The sequence below is a fragment of the Coregonus clupeaformis genome, chromosome 27, assembly GCF_020615455.1.
Source record: "Coregonus clupeaformis isolate EN_2021a chromosome 27, ASM2061545v1, whole genome shotgun sequence".
Classification (NCBI taxonomy): Eukaryota; Metazoa; Chordata; class Actinopteri; order Salmoniformes; family Salmonidae; genus Coregonus; species Coregonus clupeaformis.
The window spans coordinates 37,509,190-37,524,683 of record NC_059218.1 but is presented as its reverse complement, the minus strand read 5'-3'; the positions used below and the strand labels follow the sequence as shown (position 1 = coordinate 37,524,683).

The 15,494-nt window shown below is 42.5% G+C and overlaps 1 protein-coding gene across 1 annotated transcript; it reads left to right on the top strand.

Annotated features, from left to right (window-relative positions):
• Nucleotides 1-722: 722 nt before the first annotated feature.
• Nucleotides 723-14,391, top strand: LOC121542006 (zinc-binding protein A33). The gene is made up of 7 exons (XM_041851427.2): nt 723-989; nt 1,159-1,573; nt 1,759-1,845; nt 10,129-10,359; nt 10,470-10,492; nt 10,579-10,697; nt 12,535-14,391. Exons 2-7 carry the CDS (start codon nt 1,184-1,186, stop codon nt 13,089-13,091), a joined length of 1,407 nt encoding a protein of 468 aa, XP_041707361.1. The 5' UTR covers nt 723-989; nt 1,159-1,183; the 3' UTR covers nt 13,092-14,391.
• Nucleotides 14,392-15,494: the final 1,103 nt, after the last annotated feature.

The following is a 15,494-nucleotide window of genomic DNA, read 5'->3' as shown; positions in this document are numbered from 1 at the left end:
TGTGGTTTGCGCCCGGCGTCCGACCCGCTGGGTGAATGGAGGAAAAGAAGATAGTCTGTCGGTCCTGCTGTTTTTTTGATAAAGAGCAAATACCTACGCATGTTGAAGCTTGGTTATGTAAGATAAGCCGTAAGAGCTTTCGTCCCAAAACCACTGCAGTGTAAGAATTGTAAAGGATTTGGCCATGTTTCAAGTGTGTGCAGACGAACAGAGTATACTGAAGAACGGTGTGTAGAAGGACGATAGTGTTGCAATTGTGGTGGGGGGTCATGACCCCAAGTTCCTGGAGTGCCCTGTAAGGGTGACGGAAATTGAGGTGGCAAAAGTTAGAGCGGTCAATCGAATCTCCTATGTGGAGGCAATTCAAAGAATTGAGAAAACAAGTGATGCTAGTGAAGATATGGTGGTGGATACACCACAGCCTGTAGTAAATGTTTGATGCCAGACAAAAGATACCCTGTGTGTTAAAAATGTGGATTTTGTTGCATTCATTGCCACAGTTATAAACTGTACAACACAAGTTTCAAAGAAGTCGAAGAAACTGGACATTATTGTGGCTGCGGCAGAAAAGTTTTTGGGATTTTACATCTGAAGACTTGCAAGGGGTACTGGCGCCGGAAGACCCACTCTCCCAGGTTCCCCTGGAGCCTGTGTAGGGATCAGATCTGTTTTATTTATTTATTTTTAACAGAAACGTTTTTTGATTTATTTGATTTGTTTATTTTTGGGTCGTTTTTTGGTAGTTCAGTTTTTGGGGTGAATTCTGTTTCCATCCACATTAAATTGTGTGATCGTCAATATACCGAAGAAGAAGAAGTCTTATTCTGAAGGATTCCAAAAATTCGTGACCCGGAAGTACTTAGTTATTCTTGGCTGCGTCACAGCGGTATGCGATAATAACACCTCTATCGTTTGTTTGCGGATGGCCGTAATATTATAGAAGAAGAGCCACAATAACAGCACAGCTCGCTTGCCTTTACAGCAAAGAAGTAAGTTCACTTTATTATATTACTCAATACGTTTCAAGTGTAAGCTACATGTGTTACAAACAATACGTCAACTAACAATAACGAAACAGCAAGCAAGTGCTTGTTTGAGTTAGCAGCGAAACTCACGTGAAAGTTTACAAGTACGGTTGTTGTTTTATTTCCCCCGAAGGACGGCGTATGATTTGAGGGGGAAAATGGCCACCACATCTTCTCTTCCAGAAGAGGACCTTACCTGTCCCGTATGCCGAGACATCTTCAGAGACCCAGTCATCCTCTTGTGTAGCCACAGCTTCTGTAAGGACTGTATACATGGCTACTGGAGGGAGAGAGAAATGAAGGAATGTCCAGTCTGTAGGAAAAGATCGAAACTCAGTGACGCACCCCTCAACCGGGCTTTGAAGAACCTGTGTGAGGCCTACTCGAAGGAGAAAGCATCTGCAGGTGTGCTCTGCAGTCTGCATGGGGAGAAATACAAACTTTTCTGTCGGGACCATGGACAGCCTGCATGCCTGGTGTGCCAGACTTCTGAGTTACACACAAACCACAAGTTCTGCCCCATGGACGAAGCTGCCAAAGAATATAAGGTGAGTAAAAAGTAAAAACTGTTTGTGGAAATAGAATAAATGTCCTTTACATTTAGCTTTTTCCTAAATGAAAAACAACAATTATTGCACACCACTGCTTAGTGTAGGTGCTGCTGCCCTTTAGATAAAATGTCTTAGATTATCAGTAAACTGATATATTTTAGCATTTTCCTGTTGCATTCCAGGAGTCTGTGCTGAAGCTCCTACAGAACAAACTGGAGGTCCTTGAGGCAGACAGTCGAACTTGTGTCCAAACGGCAGAAACTATCAAGGTAAGAAAACGGAGCGACTTTTGGCTTTTATGTTTCTGTATTAGTTTCCCTTAGCCAGCAGATCCGACTCCGTTTGTTACAGCTGCACTAGGGTCGGACTGCCTTCATGTGTAGATTTAGACACCGCAGAGCCAGCGTGAGATATGGCTCGCAAAATGTACCTCAATCTAGAGATGAGAAATGCGTTCTACTCCGAATTGTCCCATTATCCCAACTGTTACACCGAGAAGATTGTACGACTATACATTATACAAAAAATGCATAAAAAAACATCCCACTCCTTCAGTCATAGTTCAAATCACATCCCTCTCACAGGGAATCTCGCAAAACTCAAATACGTGTGAGAAGAGAGAGACTCCTCATCAAAAATAATAGAATGGATGGAGTAGATTCGGCGGGCACCAACCAGTTGATCCAATTCTTCACGTATATCATTTCCATTCACTTCTGGCGCCACACCAGAGATGACACCCTTGATAGGTGCCCTGCTTTGAAGATCCACACACGATACGTTCAATCAAATTTATTTGTAAAGCCCTTTTTACATCAGCAGATGTCACACAGTGCTATACAGAAACCCAGCCTAAAACCCCAAACAGAAAGCAATGCAGATATAGAATCACTGTGGCTAGGACAAACTCCATAGAAAGGCAGAAACCTAGGAAGAAACCTAGAGGAACCAGGCTCTGAAGGGTGGCCAGTCCCCTTCTGGCTGTGCCGGGTGGAAAGTATAACAGTACATGGCCATTAGGGGCAGATTTTTCTCCAAGATGTTCAAATGTTCATAGATGACCAGCAGGGTCAAATAATAATCACAGTGCTTGTAGTGGTTGCAACAGGTCAGTACATCAGGAGTAACTGTCACTTGGCTTTTCATAGCCGGGTGTTGAGGTTGAAATAGCAGCTGCGGTAGAGAGAGAGAGTTGAAAACAGCAGGTCTGGGACAAGGTAGCACGTCCAGTGAACAGGTCAGGGTTCCATAGAAGAATTGAAACTGGAGCAGCAGCACGACCAGGTGGACTGGGGACAGCAAGGAGTCATCAGGCCAGGTAGTCCTAAGGCATGGTCCTAGGGTTCAGGTCCTCCAGGAGGGGAGGGAGAGAGAAATAATTAGAGGGAGCATACTTAAATTCACACAGGACACCAGATAAGGCAGGAGAATAACACCAGATATAGCAGACTGACCCTATCCCCCTGGCACAGACTATTGCAGCATAGGTACTGGAGGCTAAGACGGGGGGGTCGGGAGACACTGGCCCCGTCCGACGATACCCGCGGACATGGCCAACCAGGCTGGATATAACCCCACCCACTTTGCCAAAGCACAGCCCCCACACCAACAGAGGGATATCAACAGACCACCAACCTACTACCCTGAGACAAGGCTGAGTATAGCCCACGAAGATCTCCTCCACTCAACAAGCCCGAGGGGGCGACAAACCGGACAGGAAGATCACGTCAGTGACTCAACCCACTCAAGTGATGCACCCCTCCTAGGGACTGCATGGAAAGCACCAGTAGGCCAGTGACTCAGCCCCCGTAATAGGGTCAGAGGCAGAGAATCCCAATGGAGAGAGGGGAGCCGGCCAGGGAGAGACACCAAGGGCGGTTTGTCGCTCCAGTGCCTTTCCGTTCACCTTCGCACCCCTGGGCCAGACTACACTCAATCATAGGACCTACTGAAGAGATTAGTCTTCAGTAAAGATTTAAAGGTCGAGACCGAGTCTGCGTCTCTCACATGGATAGGCAGACCATTCCATAAAAATTGAGCTTTATAGGAGAAAGCTTCCTCCAGCTGTTTGCTTAGAAATTCTAGGAGCAATAAGGAGGCCTGGGTGTTGTGACCGTAGTGTACGTGTAGGTATGTACGGCAGGACCAAATCGGAGAGATGGGTAGGAGCAAGCCCATGTAATGCTTTGTATTTTAGCGGTAAAACCTTGAAATCAGCCCTAGCCTTAACAGGAAGCCATTGTAGAGAGGGTAGCACTGGAGTAATATGATCACATTTTTGGGTTCTAGTCAAGATTCTAGCAGCCGTGTTTAGCACTAACTGAAGTTTATTTTGTGCTTTATCCGGGTAGCCGGAGATTAGAGCATTGCAGTAGTCTAATCTAGAAGTGACAAAAGCATGGATTAGCTTTTCTGCATCATTATTTGACAAAATGTTTCTGATTTTTGCAATGTTACGAAGATGGAAAAAACTGACCTTGAAATATTCGTGATATGTTCGTAAAAAAAGAGATCAGGGTCCAGAGTAACGCCGAGGTCCTTCACAATTTTTTTTGAGACGACTGTACAACCATCAAGATTAATTGTCAGATCCAACAGACGATCTCTTTGTTTCTTGGGACCTAGAACTAGCATCTCTGTTTTGTCCGAGTTTAAAAGTAAAACATTTGCTGCCATCCACTTCCTTATGTCTGAAACACAGGCTTCCATGGTAGGCAATTTTGGGGCTTCACCATTTCATCGAAATGTACAGCTGTGTGTCGTCTGCATAGCAATGAAAGTTAACATTGTTTTTCCGAATGACATCACCAAGAGGTAAAATATATAGTGAAAACAATAGTGGTCCTAAAACGGAACCTTGAGGGACACGTACAATTGATTTGTCAGAGGACAAACCATCCACAGAGAATAACTGATATCTTTCCGACAGATAAGATCTAAACCAGACAAGAACTTGTCCATGTAGACCGATTAAGGTTTCCAATCTCTCCAAAAGAATGTGGTGATCGATGGTGTCAAAAGCAGCACTAAGGTCTAGGAGCACGAGGACAGATGCAGAGCCTTGGTCTGACGCCATTAAAAGGTAATTTACAACCTTCACGAGCGCAGTCTCAGTTCTATGATGGGGTCTAAAACCAGACTGAAGCGTTTCGTATACATTATTTGTCTTCAGGAAGGCAGTGAGTTGCTGTACAACAGCTTTTTCTAAAAACTTTGAGAGGAATGGGAGTTTCGATATAGGCTGATTTTTTTTTTTTTTTTTTTTTTTTACCTTTTCTGGGTCGAGGTTTGGCTTTTTCAAGAGAGGCTTTATTACTGCCACTTTTAGTGAGTTTAATACACATCCAGTGGATAGGGAGCCATTTATTATGTTCAATTCCGAAATCTTCTTGAGGTGCAGAGCACTCTCCTTCTGTTCCATAGATGCGCAGAAAACCAAAATAAGCCCATTCCTCGTTACTGTCACCGACGCCACCCTTATCCAACGCATCCATGGTTTTTCATAGACTTCAAACTGATCTCCCAGGTAACATCAATCCAAAACCCTTACTCCGACCACAAAACCCTTATTCCGACCACAAAATAATCACAACTATGGTTGGATTTACTAGATTCCATGACTACTTTACTTCTCTTATTTCCTTTTGTATTTTATATATATATTGTAATTCAATTCTTCTCACTCATCTCCACTCGACACGCCATCTGATTCAAACAGAACATCCACTTGCGCCATTTTCCCTTCCAACATCACGTCTCCGGCACGTAGCGGTGAACAACAAAGTAGCTGATAGGCTGACACTGCCATTCCAAAATGGCTGCTGTGGCTTCTGCTACCTAGCATGAGGACAAAAAAAGGGCAGTTTTCCGGAAAACTAGCAGTCGTTCAATCTTCTCGGTGTAACAGATGGGATAATTTGGAGTACAAGGCATTTTTCATCACTGGATTGAGGTATGTTTTCTGAGCCATATCTCACACCGGCTCCGTGGTGTCTTAAAAAGGAAGCCTGTCTGACCCTAGTAAGCAAGCGGGCCATATCTGCTGGCTAAGTTTCCCTTAGTTCCCTGGATTTGTGGATGAACCGTATGACCTCAGAGAATAACTAACAATAGTAGTGGGGTTACAAAATTCCACAGACTATCCACACTGACACTAATCCTGGTCGGGGGATTCCCGGATTTCCACGCAATTCCCTCTCAATTACATCAATCTTGCAACCAGGATTTCTGGTAAACCGGGGAATTTTGTGAAAGTTACGGACGTTTTCCAACCCTAAATAGTAGTAATGTTATTAGAGATATTTTGTTTGTAAGTGGACTGAAATAGGTGCCGGTACTCGTCATATTTTAGAGCCAATATTCTATAAGAGGTGCCTGTACTGCAAGCAGTAGAACATTTTGAGGTACCGGTGCTCTACTGGCGTACACCCCGTACACATACCGGGCGTGTCTGAGAATAGACTCTCAATGCTCCCGTCCAACAGGCGGTATCGCTGCATCAAGGCTCAGACAAACAGACTCCTTAAACGGCTTCTGTCCGCTGGCCATAAGACTGTTAAATGGCTAACAACTACTGCTCTCCCTCTCCCACAGGCTATCCACACTGACACTATGCCCATTCACAGGTCTCTAGCCACTCAATTAGATGTATTACTCCATTACGCGGCTGTCTATTGATTGTGATTACCATTAGTATTTATCCTGCTACTTGTCACTTTTACTCCTGTTTACATGTGTATATATTACCATAAGTATTCACACTGAACAAAAATATAAACGCAAGATGGAAAGTCCTGGTCCCATGTTTCATGAGCTGAAATAAAAGATCCCACGTGTTTACATCCCTGTTAGTGAGCATTTCTCCTTTGCCAAGATAATCCATCCACCTGACAGGTGTGGCATATCAAGAAGCTGATTTATTTCACCTTTATTTAACCAGGTAAGCCAGTTGAGAACAAGTTCTCATTTACAACTGCGACCTGGCCAAGATAAAGCAAAGCAGTGCGGTTTAAAAACAACAACAACACAGAGTTACATATGGGGTAAACAAAACGTACAGTCAAAAACACAATAGAAAAATAGAAAATCTATATACAGTGTGTGCAAATGTAGTACGTTTTGGAGGTAAGGCAATAAATAGGCCATAGTGGAAAATAATTACAATTTAGTATTAACACTGGAATGATAGATGTGCAGAAGATGATGTGCAAATAGAGATACTGGGGTTCAAATGAACAAAATAAATAACAATATGGGGATGAGGTAGTTGCGTGGGCTAATTACAGATGGGCTGTGTACAGGTGCAGTGATCGATAAGCTGCTCTGACAACTGATGCTTAAAGTTAGTGAGGGAGATAAGTGTCTCCAGCTTCAGAGCTTTTTGCAGTTCGTTCCAGTCATTGGCAGCAGAGAACTGGAAGGAATGGCGGCCATAGGAGGTGTTGGCTTTGGGGATGACCAGTGAGATATACCTGCTGGAGCGCATACTACGGGTGGGTGTTGCTATGGTGACCAATGAGCTAAGATAAGGCGGGATTTGCCTAGCGGTGATTTATAGATGACCTGGAGCCGGTGGGTTTGGTGACGAATATGTAGTGAGGGCCAGCCAACGAGAGCATACATGTCACAGTGGTGGGTAGTGTATGGTGCTTTGGTGACAAAACGGATGACACTGTGATAGACTACATCCAATTTGCTGAGTAGAGTGTTGGAGGCTATTTTACAAATGACATCGCCGAAGTCAAGGGCATGTTTGGCAGCATGAGTGAAGGAGGCTTTGTTGCGAAATAGGAAGCCGATTCTAGATTTAACTTTGGATTGGAGATGCTTAATGTGAGTCTGGAAGGAAAGTCTACGGTCTAACCAGACACCTAGGTATTTGTAGTTGTCCACATATTCTAAGTCAGACCCGCCGAGAGTAGTGATTCTAGTCGGGCGGGCGGGTGCCAGCAGCGTTCGATTGAAGAGCATGCATTTAGTTTTACTAGCGTTTAAGAGCAGTTGGAGGCTACGGAAGGAGTGTTGTATGGCATTGAAGCTCGTTTGGAGGTTTGTTAACACAGTGTCCAAATGAAGGGCCAGATGTATACAAAATGGTGTCGTCTGCGTAGAGGTGGATCTTAGTCACCAGCAGCAAGAGCGATATCATTGATATACACAGAGAATAGAATCGGCCCGAGAATTGAACCCTGTGGCACCCCCATAGAGACTGCCAGAGGTCCAGACAACAGGCCCTCTGATTTGACACATTGAACTCTATCTGAGAAGTAGTTAGTGAACCAGGCGAGGCAGTCGTGGAGGAGTATTTCTGTCTGAAATGAAGCCCTTTGTGGGGGGAAAACTCATTCTGAATGGCTGGGCCTGGCTCCCCAGTGGGTGGGCCCCTACCCAGTCATGTGAAATACATAGATTAGGGCCCGATGATTTTATTCCAATTGACTGATTTCCTTCAATGAACTGTAACTCAGTAAAATCTTTGAAATTGTTGCATGTTGCGTTTATACTTTTGTACAGTGTTGTCGTGACGTGACACACTTTAATGTATAACTGTTATTTATCGAATCAACTTACTATGTTTCATTGTCACTCGATTAAATTCATCATGTAACAATGAACTCATTAGGAATTTGGGGCACCATGGAATAAGTTGTTTAACGAGTTACCATCTCCCGAATTAAACTCTTAGGTGTGTGTGTGTGTGTTATATATTGATAACTGTCACTTATTAAATAATTACCTCTTATCAGTCTCATTCTGAACGTCGCATAATCCTTGAACCTGCAAGAACCCTAACCTTATTGATGAATCAGCAATACACAAATTGGCTTAATTATTTATTTACTAACTAAATAATAACACAATACAAACACACACACACACAGGTTATTGATTACTAACGTAATACAATGAAAACAGGTCCCTAGTGGACTGGACTAACATTAGCATGAATGCTTGGAAGGGAGAGACAGATTCAAACTATCGTTGATACTTTGGAAACTACGCTCACGGAAATACAAATGTTTAGCACCAGCTCATTCGGATTAGAAATGCAACATGTATTTACGTGTAGCTGTCCTCGATAGTTGAGTTGATGATGTAGGGCTCTGGTTTGCCCACCAGAGATCCCAATGTCCTTGGTAGAGTTTCTGGTCGTAGTGGTGGTTAGGATGGATACTTCAGCGTACCCTGTAGTTCGTGGAGTTGGTCTGTTAGAATAGATACTTCAGATGTACCTACGGTTGTCTGAGAGGGATTGTCCTTCCCAACTTGTCTTTAGTGAAAGTTCTCTAGACGACTATACATGCCAGCTGCAGATTGAGATGATCTAGTGCGCTGTCTTCTTCACCTCGTGTAGAGGTTGAGTTTCAGAGTTTCACCATTTTGTCAAGTTTAGCTCACGCTTCACGTCTGCTGGTCTGTCAACCGCTTTAAGCCGTGGGGCTTCCTGGTCTAACCATTTTAAGCCGTGTAGCTTCAGCTTCACGCTTCCTGGTCTGGTAGAAATTCAACCATTTGCAACATCCGGCTTATACCGTAATCTGCTTGGTCTGAGATTAATTTTGTCACAAGGGGATTTATACTTGAGTAGAAAAGGGGGCGTTTCATCATGTTTGCTCATCTGGGTGTGGCCACTGACTGAGAACAAATCAATATGGAAAACAATCATCTAGAATGGTAAAATCACATTATCTTCACAAAAGTATTATTATACTTAATCATTCGTTTTATACAACAATTAGATGCAAACCGCATAACTGGGAAGTGTACACTCAGAGATACAGTTATGTTGTTTCACCGTCTTTAATGACATCACAACATAGTAACGAATTTGACATGATTATTCTTTGAGTTGCCACCAACCATTTCCCACATTCTTTGAGGTATGAATATTGTTTCATTATCCACTTTTAGATGTTGGAGTCTTGGCGGGAAGACTTCCTTTGTTCCACAGGGAAATTCCCTCTCCCAGTACTGCATGGCACAGACAATAAAGTTTCTGTAAGGAATTTACGGCCGGTCATAAAACTGGCCCCCAGGAAAGGGGTGTTAAAACCTTTGCCTAGCCGGCGTCTTTGATCCTCAACCCATGAGGGCAAGTCATGACAGTGTGTGTGTGTGTGTGTGTATATATATATATATTTATATTTTCCTGGTACCAGTCACTTTTCAGCCATTACATGTATATCCTACTACCAGTCACTTTTTATGTATAAACCCACCTCAACCACTCCAGTACCCCTGAACATTAAATAAGGTACTGGCACTGACCTGTATATACAAACACTCCAGTATCCCTGAACATTAAATAAGGTACTGACACTGACCTGTATATACTTGCAGTCTTGTTATTTAACTCTCGTCATAGTTCTTGTGTGGTTTTTATTCTTACTTTTATTTTGTATTTATTATTATTTATTATTATTATTATTATTATTATCACTGTATTGTTGGGAAAGAGCTCTCAAGGTAAGAATTTCACTGTACTGTTGTATCCTGTGCACGTGGTGAATAAACTTTGAAACTCAACTCAAGCACTGGATATTTGTCTTCAGAGCCAGGCCCTGTCCACAGAGAGGAAAATTAGAGAACAGTTTGAGGAGCTTCACCAGTTTCTACGAAATGAAACGGTATTCAGGATAGCTGCCCTGAAGCAGGACGAAGATTACAAGAGTCAAATGATGAAGAGGAAGATTGAGGAGATGAACAGAGAGATATCGTCCCTTTCTGACACCATCCGAACCCTAGAGGAGGAGCTAGGGGCTGACAACATTTATTTGCTACAGGTAAGAAAATAAAAAAAGATCTCCCTCTGTTTTTAAGTAGAGATGATACTGCTGCAACTTGATAATGTCGTTGATGTTAATATTTAATCTGATACTTTGTTGTTCTGCAGGACTATGAGGTCATCAAGAAAAGGTAAGTGATCTGCCTCTTGTTTCTCTATCGTCTGTGGTTCTGACCCCTAACCGTACAGCAGCACTGACTCCTTAATGTTCTCCCAGAGTTCAGTGCATATTGCCAGATCCAGAGAGGGTTACTGGAGCGCTGATCGATGTGGCCAGACACCTGGGCAACCTGCAGTTCAGAGTCTGGGAGAACATGCAGGAGATTGTTGAGTACAGTGAGTACTATTTTTATGATGATGATAATAATACATATGTAGGAGTTACGGTACCTTCGGAAAGTATTCAGACCCCTTACATAAGTATTCAGACCCTTTACTCAGTACTTTGTTGAAGCACCTTTGGCAGCTTGACTTTTTCCACATTTTGTTACGTTACAGCCTTACTCTAAAATTGATTAAATAGTTTTTTGTCGTCATCAACCTACACACAATACCCCATAATGACAAAGCAAAAACAGGTTTTTAAAATTAAATATTACATTTACATAAGTATTCAGACCCTTTACTCAGTACTTGGTTGAAGCACCTTTGGCAGCAATTACAGCCTCAAGTCTTCTTGGGTATGATGCTACAAGCTTGGCACACCTGTATTTGGGGAGTTTCTCCCATTCTTCTCTGTAGATCCTCTCTAGCTCTGTCAGGTTGTATGGGGAGCGTTGCTGCACAGCTATTTTCAGGTCTCTCCAGAGATGTTCGATCAGGTTCAACTCTGGGCTCTGGCTGGGCTACTCAAGGACATTCAGAGACTTGTCCCGAAGCCACTCCTGCATTGTCTTGGCTGTATGCTTACTGTCGTTGTCCTGTTGGAAGGTGAACCCTTGCACCAGTCTGAGGTCCTGAGAGCTCTGGAGCAGGTTTTTATCAAGGCTCTCTCTGTACTTTGCTCCGTTCATCTTTCCCTCGATCCTGACTAGTCTCCCAGTCCCTGCCGCTGAAAAACATCCCCACAGCATGATGCTGGCACCACCATGCTTCACCGTAGGAATGTGACGCTTGGCATTCAGGCCAAAGAGTTCAATCTTGGTTTCATTAGACCAGAGAATCTTGTTTCTCATGGTCTGAGAGTCTTTAGGTGCCTTTTGGCAAACTCCAAGCGGGCTGTCATGTGCCTTTTTACTGAGGAGTGGCTTCCGTCTGGCCACTACCATAAAGGCCTGATTTGGTGGAGTGCTGCAGTGGTGGTTGTCCTTCTGGAAGATTCTCCCATCTCCACAGAGGAACTCTAGAGCTCTGTCAGAGTAACCATCGGGATCTTGGTCACCTCCCTGAAGAAGGCCCTTCTCCCCTGATTGCTCAGTTTGGCTGGGCAGCCAGCTCTAGGAAGAGTTTTGATGGTTCCAAACTTATTTCATTTAAGAACGATGGAGGCCACTGTGTTCTTGGGGACCTTCAATGCTGCAGAAATGTTTTGGTACGGACAATTCCTTCGATCTAATGGCTTGGTTTTTGTTCTGACATGCACTGTCAACTGTGGGACCTTTATATAGACAGGTGTGTGCCTTTCCAAATCATGTCCAATCAATTTAATTTACCACAGGTGGACTCCAATCAAGTTGTAGAAACATCTCAATGATGATCAATGGAAACAGGATGCACCTGAGCTCAATTTCGAATATCATAGCAAAGGGTCTGAATACTTATGTAAATAAGGTATTTCTGGCCTTTTTTTAAATTATATAAATGTGCAAAAATGTGTAACTTGTTTTTGCTTTGTCATTATGGGATATTGTGTGTAGATTGCATTTTATCCATTTTAGAATAAGGCTGTAACGTAACAAAATGTGGAAAAAGTCAAGGGGTCTGAATACTTTCAGAATGCACTGTATATAGCGCTTTTCAAGGACCCAAAGTTGCTTTACAATTGTATAAAATAAAAATACCAAATACAAATTAATAAAACAAATATCACGCTTTTATTATTTCAATATGTGTAAAACATGGGATGCAATCCTCAAGGGAAAAAAAAGTAATATCAGTTTTGTATAAAAATGACCTAGTCATACTACTACGAGTCCCCACTTTAAAATAATATATCTGTGTTCTCTCTACTCAGCTCCTGTGATTCTGGACCCCAACACTGCTCACCCAGATCTCATCCTGTCTGGTGACCTGACCAGCTTCACATGCAGACTCAGTGACGACCAACAGCAGCTTCCTGACAACCCAGAGAGGTTTAAACACCGCTATGCTGTCCTGGGCTCAGAGGGCTTCAGCTCGGGGATACACAGTTGGGACGTAGAGGTTGGGGATAGCAAAGAGTGGGCGGTCGGGGTAGCCATAGAGTCTTGCGATAGGAAGGAGACGTCTCGGTGGCATATTAGTGGAGTCTGGTATGTACTCTCAAGAGAAGGGAGTGACTATATTGACCAAGTGTCACCAAATGCTTGTTACTGTCTTGAACCCTTTAAAGTGAAACCCCAGAGGATCAGAGTGCAGCTGGACTGGGACAAAGAAACGGTGTCACTTTCTGATCCGGTCAATAACCAACGTATTGGGTGTTTCTTCAAAAACCCTCAGATATTTTCCCTGAGTTTCACTGAGAGAATTTTTCCCTTCCTCAGTGGGGACTATGTCAGGGTTATGCCAGTGAAGGCCTCTGTAACAGTATAGTACAGTTAGAGCTGATAATTGCACAAGTTGTTTTGTTTCAAAACAAAACTACAGGCTTTAAAGGCAATTTCACACAAACGATTGCTGTGGGGAAAATTGTTGACCAATTTCAAATGCATAAATTGAAATTAATCAGTTTATTGTTAACTTTAATGTCTATTAATATCAGTAACCCTTGTTTGATGATAGACATGAGAACTGCAGGTTTTTGTTTTATTTGTTGTTTTTCAGGGTGTTTGTGCCTGCTGCTGAATCTCATTCAACATCGACTTAATGGGACAGATTTGAAATGTATCTTGTTTTCTAATTTGAATGCCAGGTGTACTGAACGCATCTATCCTTTTTGGCCTATTGAATCGTTTTGGCTTGGGAAATGTTACTGTTGTTCAGTTCATCTTCTTGTTAAGTATCCACTAACCACATATGTTATAGCAATCTGTCAGTCAATCATTAGTTGATGCAACGGTCTGAGCAGGGGAACACCACCTTTGACTCAGACTGTCTGTGACTGAGCTCTTCCTCCCACTCACCCCCTCTCACTTCCGGATTTCATCCTTCTGGTTTTTATTTACATTTGCTGTTTCATTGTTTAGCTTTTTAAGAGCTTTGAGATTTATTCTCTATCAGTAACGGTCTTCCTGTCTGTGAAGTCTGCTAACGGTCTTCCTGTCTGTGAAGTCTGCTAACGGTCTTCCTGTCTGTGAAGTCTGCTAACGGTCTTCCTGTCTGTGAAGTCTGCTAACGGTCTTCCTGTCTGTGAAGTCTGCTAACGGTCTTCCTGTCTGTGAAGTCTGCTAACGGTCTTCCTGTCTGTGAAGTCTGCTAACGGTCTTCCTGTCTGTGAAGTCTGCTAACGGTCTTCCTGTCTGTGAAGTCTGCTAACGGTCTTCCTGTCTGTGAAGTCTGCTAACGGTCTTCCTGTCTGTGAAGTCTGCTACGGCATTCTAGTGTAATGTAAGTCAAGTCATTGCTGCGGTGTTTTAAACCATGGTCATGTTTTACAGCCTTTGTCATGTATTAAGACAGTTTTCATTTTATACGTTACATTACATTTATATCTGTGGTCGTCTCTGATTTTACATTTCAGTCATTTAGCAGACGCTCTTACCCAGAGCGACTTACAGGAGTGAATGCATACATTTTCTAACCTTTTTTTTGTGCTGGTCCTCTGGGACAGCAACCCCCATTCTGAAATGACACCTCTTCAGAAATGATGTAGTCTAGGGAGCTAGGATATATCCGTTAGCTAACCATTTACAGTAACATTTCATTAATAGGTCAATAAACATATTTTTTGTGACTCTCTTATCATTTAAAATCTACAATAAATGGAGAAATATTACTATATTGGCACTAATAGATTAATTAATAGCTATTAACAGATGGCATAGTATATGAATACAATTAAGTTAGACTGGTGAACTCCTACTCTGAAGGGACAGGAAGTTCCGGCTGTGCATTTGGCCAATGACAGGCATTCCAAGTAGTTTTTTGGTTTATCTTGCAAAAATGAGAATAAAAAAACAAGCCATTTTTCAGTTTTTGAAATAAATCTATACAGTACCAGTCAAAAGTTTGGACACACCTACTCATTTAAGGGTTTTTCTTTATTTTTTACTATTTTCTATATTTTAGAATAATAGTGAAGACATCAAAACTATGAAGTAACACATATGGAATCATGTAGTAACCTAAAAAGTGTTAAAGCAAAATATATTTTAGATTCTTCAAAGTAGCCACCCTTTGCCTTGATGACAACTTTGCACGCGCTTGGCATTCTCTCAACCAGCTTTGTGAGGTAATCACCTGGAATGCATTTAAATTAACAGGCAATCGTAAACCTGCTCTGTGAGTCACAAAGACACACTGGTTGGAACCAAAAAACTCAAATTTGGACTCATCAGACCAAAGGATAGATTTCCACAGTCTAATATCCTTTGCTCGTGTTTCTTGCCCAAGCAAGTCTCTTCTTATTATTGGTGTCCTTTAGTAGTGGTTTCTTTGCAGCAATTCGACCATGAAGGCCTGATTCACACAGTCTCCTCTGAACAGTTGATGTTGAGATGTGTCTGTTACTTGAACTCTGTGAGGAATTTATTTGGGCTGCAGTTTCTGAGGCTGGTAACTCTAATGAACTTATCGTCTGCAGCAGAGGTAACTCTGGGTCTTCCATTCCTGTGGTGGTCCTCATGAGAGCCAGTTTCATCATAGCTCTTGATAGTTTTTGCGACTGCACTTGAAGAAACTTTCAAAGTTCTTGAAATGTTCCGTATTGACTGACCTTCATTTCTTAAAGTAATTATGCGTTTCTTTGTGCTTATTTGAGCTGTTATTGCCATAAAAAGGACTTGGTCTTTTACCAAATAGGGCTATCTGCTGTATACCAACCCAACCTTGTCACAA

Bases quoted from the DNA above. Each gene is read 5' to 3' on its own strand.
- LOC121542006 (XM_041851427.2), top strand. From the start codon at position 1,184: ATGGCCACCACATCTTCTCTTCCAGAAGAGGACCTTACCTGTCCCGTA. The intron at 1,574-1,758 runs GTGAGTAAAAAG...GTTGCATTCCAG, and splicing joins AAGCTGCCAAAGAATATAAG to GAGTCTGTGCTGAAGCTCCT. The intron at 1,846-10,128 runs GTAAGAAAACGG...ATTTGTCTTCAG, and splicing joins AAACGGCAGAAACTATCAAG to AGCCAGGCCCTGTCCACAGA.